Below are 8,941 nucleotides of genomic sequence, written 5' to 3'. Positions count from 1 at the left end.
TAGTGACACGTCTCTCAAGTCAACAAGAGACTTTTTTTAAAACAGAACTTTGAAAATATCCTGGGAACACTGTAAGAGGATAGCATCTGGTACACAATGGATGTGACACAAGGGAAACCTGAGAATTCCCCAGCCTGACTCCTACAACTGTGGGCTGAAATCAAAGTGTTCTGGACTTCCCGTCTAGAGGTTATTGGTGTGGATCCCCCCAAGGATTAGAGATCACATAAATAACAGCTTAGATTCAAAGACAAAAAGGAGCTTTAGACTGACTGCATCTGAAGTGTTCATTGCCGCCTGTGTTAAATAAACAACACTAGTGTAAGTATAATAGATTTCTTTATATGGCATTTCTAGCAAGACATCACCCAAAAACATTCCCTTTGAGTGCCATCTCTTCACTTTAGATCAGTGGTTCTCAACCTGTGTAGCCTCAGGACCTTGGTCATTAAGTCATGACCCAAGTCACACTGCAATGGAACGCATGGCATTGGGATACCACGTTTTCCGGTGGGCTCCCACACCAGAATGAACAGCAGGTGCAATTGCATGGTGCAGTGCATTAGACTGTGGGATTAACGCACTGTACTAGTGGGAACCAGCCCTCAAAAGCACTGATAGAACCACACACAACCACAGACACAAACTCACACACACACTCCAAAAAAATTAGATTTATATTTTTCTTTTTTTAAGATCCACCTGGCCTCCTTAATTTACGAGAACTGGAGTGGGTCCTCAGGCTGGGGTCCAGTGTGGGCTGCTGTGCTGTAGCGCCATCCATATGTGCATTGTTTGTACAGCTCGCTTGTAGAGGTCTCAGGAGCCACAATGTGACGTCACTCCGGTCCAGGCACCTTTACAGGACATGCAAGGGAGCTCTAAGCAATGCAAATATGGATGGAGCTCCCTCACGGCTATACCCCACCTCAAGCTGATATTTTGAATGCTGCTTGGTGCATGAACTGACTGTGTTGTGCTAGGAAGAAGCTGAGGAGCGTCTCACCTAGAAAAGTAGAAGCCACGCAGCGACCCACTGAACACGGGAACAGCAAAAGGTTTCCCAGCACACTCACCAGCCAGCTTGAAAAAAAAACTTGTCTCACCGCTAAGGTTAAAAGCAGAGGTTTTAGATACACGTCTTCTGCAGAAAATGTGAAAGCCGCACAGCCGCGCCAAGGCACCTATATATATAGTGCAGTCCTAACTCTAACCCATGAGAGTCTCCATCTTGGAGCACATGTAGCAAAAGATAAAATTGGGTGCAGGTTTGCCAGGAGGTAGCCCAACCCCCTTAAAGGCACAGGGACACACAAGGGACCCCGCACATTACAACGGCAGCTGAAACCCCCCATGCGTCACTGCACCAAATCAGTCAAGCAAAACAAATGGCAAACACATTCATCAACTTATCACCAGCTTTACAGCAATGTGCACACGGAATGGGCTTCAAACAATACAACAGCAAAAAGTTTCCCACCACACTCACCAAAAAAAAACCTGTCTCACCTCTAAGGTTAAAAACAGAGGATACACGTCTTCTGCAGAACATGTGAAAGCCGCACTGCGTCGCCAAGGCACCTCTATGTAGTGGAGTCCTAACTCTAACCCATGAGAGTCTCCTGCACCCAATTTTATCTTTTGCTACATGTGCTCCAAGATGGAGACTCTCATAGGTTAGAGTTAGAGACTATCTTTAACACATCACACCAACATCAAGGTATCCTCATTCGTTTGTCTCTGCATATGTGAATTTTAATAACTGAATTAATGCAGGCACAGCGGCCCCTCCTAAAGTGACATTAAAGTCAAACTTTTTTTTGAGTGCCATCTCTTCACTTTAGATCAGTGGTTCTCAACCTGTGTAGCCTCAGGACCTTGGTCATTAAGTCATGACCCAAGTCACACTGCAATGGAACGCATGGCATTGGGATACCACGTTTTCCGGTGGGCTCCCACACCAGAATGAACAGCAGGTGCAATTGCATGGTGCAGTGCATTAGACTGTGGGATTAACGCACTGTACTAGTGGGAACCAGCCCTCAAAAGCACTGATAGAACCACACACAACCACAGACACAAACTCACACACACACTCCAAAAAAATTAGATTTATATTTTTCTTTTTTTAAGATCCACCTGGCCTCCTTAATTTACGAGAACTGGAGTGGGTCCTCAGGCTGGGGTCCAGTGTGGGCTGCTGTGCTGTAGCGCCATCCATATGTGCATTGTTTGTACAGCTCGCTTGTAGAGGTCTCAGGAGCCACAATGTGACGTCACTCCGGTCCAGGCACCTTTACAGGACATGCAAGGGAGCTCTAAGCAATGCAAATATGGATGGAGCTCCCTCACGGCTACACCCCACCTCAAGCTGATATTTTGAATGCTGCTTGGTGCATGAACTGACTGTGTTGTGCTAGGAAGAAGCTGAGGAGCGTCTCACCTAGAAAAGTAGAAGCCACGCAGCGACCCACTGAACACGGGAACAGCAAAAGGTTTCCCAGCACACTCACCAGCCAGCTTGAAAAAAAAACTTGTCTCACCGCTAAGGTTAAAAGCAGAGGTTTTAGATACACGTCTTCTGCAGAAAATGTGAAAGCCGCACAGCCGCGCCAAGGCACCTATATATATAGTGCAGTCCTAACTCTAACCCATGAGAGTCTCCATCTTGGAGCACATGTAGCAAAAGATAAAATTGGGTGCAGGTTTGCCAGGAGGTAGCCCAACCCCCTTAAAGGCACAGGGACACACAAGGGACCCCGCACATTACAACGGCAGCTGAAACCCCCCATGCGTCACTGCACCAAATCAGTCAAGCAAAACAAATGGCAAACACATTCATCAACTTATCACCAGCTTTACAGCAATGTGCACACGGAATGGGCTTCAAACAATACAACAGCAAAAAGTTTCCCACCACACTCACCAAAAAAAAACCTGTCTCACCTCTAAGGTTAAAAACAGAGGATACACGTCTTCTGCAGAACATGTGAAAGCCGCACTGCGTCGCCAAGGCACCTCTATGTAGTGGAGTCCTAACTCTAACCCATGAGAGTCTCCTGCACCCAATTTTATCTTTTGCTACATGTGCTCCAAGATGGAGACTCTCATAGGTTAGAGTTAGAGACTATCTTTAACACATCACACCAACATCAAGGTATCCTCATTCGTTTGTCTCTGCATATGTGAATTTTAATAACTGAATTAATGCAGGCACAGCGGCCACTCCTAAAGTGACATTAAAGTCAAACTTTTTTTGCCCCTTCCCAATCCTGCTGTAGGGACTTACCCTAAATGATTCGATCATCTTCTTCTTTCGTGTAGTTTTTAGATGTCCTTTTAGCGCTGGTGCGGGTCTCCGATCCAGCGCTGACTCCTCTGTGTTAGCTGGCACTTCCTGTCCCAGGGAGTCTGTGCCGGTGCACGCTGCTCCATAGACTTACCTTGTGTCTCTCCTCGTCTAACGGCCAAAGATCTGAACTGCGCATGCGCCTGTCCCAAGACCCTTTGCGGCTGCTCGAGACTCTTCAGATGTTCGGACGGGAGTCCCCAGTTGGGACACAGGTAAGTTTTAACCTGTTTGAAAAGTGTTTTTTTTATGTTTTTGAAATCTATATAGGCTTGTTGGACATCCAATTCCAAAACCATGGGCATTAATATGGAGTTGCCCCCCTTCGTTTATAGCTATAACAGCCTCCACTCTTCTGGGAAGACCTTGGAGTGTGTCTGTAAGGGAAGTTGTGTCCATTCAGCCAAAAGAGCACTTGTGAGGTCAAGCATTGATGATGGTTGAGAAGACCTGGCTCACAATTGATCCAATTCATCCCAAAAATGTTCAGTAGGGTTGAGGTCAGCTACTGATGATGTACCTGACCTCAACCCTACTGATGATGTTGGATAAGAAGACGTGACCCACAGTAGATCCAATTCATCCCAAAGGTGTTCAGTATGGATGTTGGATGAGAAGATCTGGCTTATAACTAGTGTTTAAATTCATCTTAAAGGTGTTCAGTAGGGTTTAGGACAAGTACTGATGTTGGATGAGAAGACGTGGCCTAAACCTAGTGTTCCAATTCATCTTAAAAGTGTTGAGTAAGGTTGAGGCCAGGTACTGATGTTGGATGAGAAGACCAGGCTGATAACTAGTGTTTCAACAATCTTAAAAGGTAATTCCACTAGAGAGAACAATACATTAAGCAAGCATTAAATGCTACCACCTAGTACCTAGTGGCAGAACTCTAACAATAAAGGTTGTAACAACTATGTCTCTATAAACACCATGCTACCAATGGATTTAGATTTAAAGTCAGAGTTCAGCTGGGCTTTAGATGACCTAAGGACTCACTCTAATTAAACTCTCTTTTTTGTGTGTGTGTAGAGCTGTGGGATTCCAAAAAACCAAGGCAAGCTCCCAACTTTCTACCATGGCGAACTCATCGGTTCTTCAAAGCAACATGTTTCAGCTGTTCCTCACTAACACTACTGGCAATTACATTTTCTTCACTTTGCTATTCTTGACTACTGTTTGCCTCTTTTTCTTCATGTACTTCATTGCGGTGATGCTCAGCATCTTCTTCACCAGTCCACACCTCCGGGAGAACGCTCGTTACATACTCTTTGTTTACATGCTTGTGAATGACATGTTGTATCTTCTCTTAGGTCTCACTTTGATGCTAGGTGTCATATATTTTGTGTACATCCCCGTGCCAATTTGCTACATTTTGTACACAGCTTCTTCAATGGCTTTTCGAGTGACCCCACCCACCCTGGCAGCCATGGCTTTAGAAAAATACATCGCCATTTGTCACCCATTACAATACCCGGTCCTATGTACACCACAAAAAGCCAATGTGGCTTTTACCATCATCTGTACAGTGCAGGTAATCCCATATGCTGCCGAACTATGTCTTATGTCTTCATCATTTACAAATATATTCAATATCAATGTCATCTGTAGAAAAGAAAGCTTGATAGTGAATCCTTTACAAAATGTTTTAAGGTACCTTGTTCTTGTATTGAGTTTTGTTTCGGTGGCCATTGTCATCTTATTCACATACATCAAGATCACGATGGTTGCTCATAGAGTTAGCTCACAGTCTTCTTCCGCCACCAAAGCCAGGAAAACCATCTTGCTCCACGCCTTTCAGCTACTCCTATGCATGACTTCTTTACTGTCCATACTGACTGAAGGTATTCCAACGAGTCAATTTGTACATTTAACTCTTTTCAACTTCTTAGCGTTTACTTGTGTGCCAAGGTTCCTTAGTCCCATCATCTATGGGATCCGGGATGAATACTTAAGGAAACTTCTTAAGAAGTCTTTAACAAGAGACTTAAAACTCTAGAGGATAAAGAAGTTAGGGTAAAATTGTAATCTGGTTTGGCCTTGATAAGTAATCTAAAACAAACAGGCTCGTCAATCAGCCAGCGGGGTGGATCTCAATTTTGGGTATGGTAGTTTTTTGCGATTTCGCGGGCACGTGCAATTTTAAGGCTTGAGATGTTTGGTGTCTATTTACCCGACGTGACCCCCGTCTTCTATATTTTACCAAAAGATTGGGTAATAATAATTGTTTCCTAACATAATGAGAAAAAAAAAGGGTTTTTTTCAAAATTTTCAGTATTTTTTCCTTAATATAGTAAATACCACTAAAAGAAAGCTCTATCTGTCTCCTAAAAATGGTTTAAAAGTAATTTCAGTACAGGGTTGTATGACGGAATAAATGTCAGTCAAAGTAACGCAGCGCTGAATACTGAAAAATGGCCTGGCCAGGAAGGGGGTGTAACACCGTGGTCAGCAAGTGGTTAAGTATTCCTTGTTTTTTACTCATTTGATTTCAGTAAATTGACTGCTATTGTCTACTTCATCCTTTCGCATTTCACTGCCTTAAAGAATTTTCCATGACAAAAAAAATATCTTAGGGAACACTTTCTATCCACTGATTATAAGGTAGCTGTGAACCCTAAATACAAGACATTAAGATTGGCGAAACACTGTATATCATAAAAAAGATTTCTATAAAAGACTTTCTATAAAAGTATTTGCTATTGTGCTGCTATTATCAGTGCTATTGATCTACTGCAGCCGTTTAGCAGCCACTGTCTACATGCACTCCAGCGATGACCGCATGGCTTTTCTCTAGACGGTTTAACCATTGTAACAACATTGGACCATGCCTGCATAATATACACTATATTGCCAAAAGTATTGAGACACCCCTCCAAATCATTGGATTCAGGTGTTCCGTGACATTTCCTTGCTACTAAATATTCCGCTGTCACCTGTTAGTGGTATTATAACAAGGTGAAGGCAACTAGGAACAACAGCAACTCAGCCACAAAGTGGTAGGCCACTTAAAATGACAGAGCGGGGTCATCGTCATCGCATGGTGAAGCGCACAGTGCGCAGAAGTCGCCAACAGTCTGCATTTGACTGGCCTGCACAGAGTCCTGACCTCAATCCGATGGAACACCTTTGGGATGAATTAGAGCGGAGAGCGGAGACCGGCCTTCTCCCCCAACATCAGTACCTGACCTCACAAATGGTGCAACATTCCCATAGACACACTCCTAAACCTTGTGGAGGCCTTCCCAGAAGAGTTGAAGCTGTTATAGTGGCAAAGGGCGGAGCCAACCCAATATTGAACCCTACGGACTTAGACTGGGATGCCATTAAAGTTCATGTGCGTGTAAAGGCCGGCATCCCAATACGTTTGGCAATATTTTGTATGTTGAAATGCCCATTTCCATTGGAAACACATGGGACAGGGCGACAACACAGGAGGACAACGAGGTTAACAGGGACAGCGCATTGTCGCTCTACAACAGAGGGTGGGCAGCACAGGAGGGGGCAACACAGCAGCTGTCCATCTACTAGCTTGGAGAAGGAAGGAGGATGGGGCAACAAGTAGGTGAATGGCTTGCCTTGCTTTGTCAGTAAACACACTCAGGTTACTAGCGCACACACACACACACACACACACAAGGGTGGCTCCTGGGAACCCACCATTTTATACTGAGGGGGGTTGTCACATACCCATTATTGACCATACCAGCCCTGCTGATCTCAGATGAAAGGTCAGATAGGGCATTATAGGTCCTGAATTAACCAGAACCACAAACCTTGAACCCCTCATTTTTTTTACAAACCCTCCATGCAGTAAAGATAACCATGAGGCATAGTTAGAGGATTTGGAAAAAAAAACAAAGAACTCACTAGGTTTTATTCCTTTTATAACTGTTGGGAGAATGTAACTGAAGTCCGGTGGTACAGAATGGTTTTAGACCAAACTAGGCATGCTTATTAGGGAATATGGGCAGGTACCCGCTACACCTGCTTGCATATCATGGCCCTTCGAAGTTCAATGCCATGTTTGGAGCCTCATCAGGGATCCTCCAGCCATGCCAGTGGGGCAGAGCCAGGCACAGCTAGCGCTGAGACTTTGAGCAATCCCTGTCTATGGTGGTACCATTGGTCCACTTTACTGCCACACTCTCCCACACAAGCCAATTGCCGAAGCCGGTGACCACATCACTTGGCTTTGCTCCAGTCCAGGAAGAAGTGTCACACCTTAGCACAGCTTAGAGCCTGCAATGACTGACACATCTGTCCCGACTGTTGCCAGATCTACAGGAAGGTAAGAAGTTTGGTCTGATCCCCATAGGATTGCTGGGCCAGCCAGAAGAGGCCTGGACCAATCTGCAGCCTATGAGAACTTACCCTGGCTATGTAGGGTCCAGCACGGCAGGAAGAGAGTGAGGTCTGAGTGTGCTAGTGACATCAGTTGGGATTATATCATTGGCAGGTGGGCTAGAAACTTGTTTATCCTACACAAAAGTTGGGTAAATCTATGATGGAATTGTCCTACACTACATTCGATGCAGGAGTGATATGGATTGGTCTACAGTATATGGTCAGGGTTCCCTATTGGCGAAAGGACACGTTGAATCTGCTCTCTTTTCTGCCAGTTCACCCACACCTAGTTGGTAAGAGGGTGCCTTTATTGTGGATCATTCTTTACCCATGGTTGTTCCATTTCTTGATTGCTTTTTGAAAATGTCACCTTCTTTTCTCAATTCGTGGTTAAAGGAGAACTATGGGGTCAGTGTTTTTCTCCATAGTTCTCTTCAGGGTCACGGGAGGACATATACTAGCATCCTCCCGTGACCCAAAGCTCAGTATATCGCGAGCTACAGCTCACGGTATACTGAGACCGCCGCAGCAGGGACGGATCCCGACATTACTGGATCTGGATCGGTCTTAGCCAAAGCTCCGGCACCTCACTCGCTGCCGTTTGCTTCTATTCTCATACGGGGCCGAGCGGCAGTGAGTGAATAGCCAAATGCGCCAAGCAGCATTCAGCTCGGCTATTCTGCTTGGTACCTCCGTGGTACCGATCAGAATAGAAAATCAATGAAAAGAGTTTTTTTAAAAAGGTTGAAAAAATATTTTTTAAATGTAAATACATTTTAAAATGAAAAAATAAATAAAGCTGTTTTAAAAAGAAAAAAAAAATTGGGCGGAGCTAGCAGTGACAGCTAGCTTCGCTTTGCCCAACTGTTTCCAATTGGCCAGCACCTGCTAGATTCTTCTAGCAGGTACCGGCCAATGAATAGCAACTGGGCGGAGCATCACAGCCAGCCGGCTCCACCCCGTTGTTATTGTTTAATGACAGTTCAGCGTCCGCAGGTCATTTGGGAATGCTGATCTGCCATTACAACTGGGCGGAGCCAGCTGTGATATCACGACTGGCTCCGCCCAGCTGTCATTTGCGGGGTTTACGGCCGGCCTTCGGCAGGCCGTTCGCCCCGCTTCGGGTGTCACTTCGGCTTGGCTGAGCCGCTCAGCCGCCTTTCGCTGCTGTACGGGCTATTGTGAACCGAAGGGCTCCGGCAGCCGAAGAGAGCCAAAGGATCAGCTGAAGCTACGGCTGGATTCCTC

General features: G+C 45.2%; 1 protein-coding gene across 1 annotated transcript; it reads left to right on the top strand.

Moving 5' to 3' along the window:
* Nucleotides 1-4,424: 4,424 nt before the first annotated feature.
* LOC108802242 (olfactory receptor 56A1-like) lies at nt 4,425-5,345 on the top strand. The gene has a single exon (XM_018574112.1). It carries the CDS (start codon nt 4,425-4,427, stop codon nt 5,343-5,345), a length of 921 nt encoding a protein of 306 aa, XP_018429614.1.
* Nucleotides 5,346-8,941: the final 3,596 nt, after the last annotated feature.

Source organism: Nanorana parkeri, unplaced genomic scaffold (genome assembly GCF_000935625.1).
Source record: "Nanorana parkeri isolate BGI_ZX_2015 unplaced genomic scaffold, ASM93562v1 scaffold2742, whole genome shotgun sequence".
Classification (NCBI taxonomy): domain Eukaryota; kingdom Metazoa; phylum Chordata; class Amphibia; order Anura; family Dicroglossidae; genus Nanorana; species Nanorana parkeri.
Note: the sequence above shows the minus strand (reverse complement) of the source record. Positions and strands in the feature narration are given on the sequence as shown.

Coding starts and splice junctions, on each gene's coding strand:
- LOC108802242 (XM_018574112.1), top strand. CDS start 4,425: ATGGCGAACTCATCGGTTCTTCAAAGCAACATGTTTCAGCTGTTCCTC.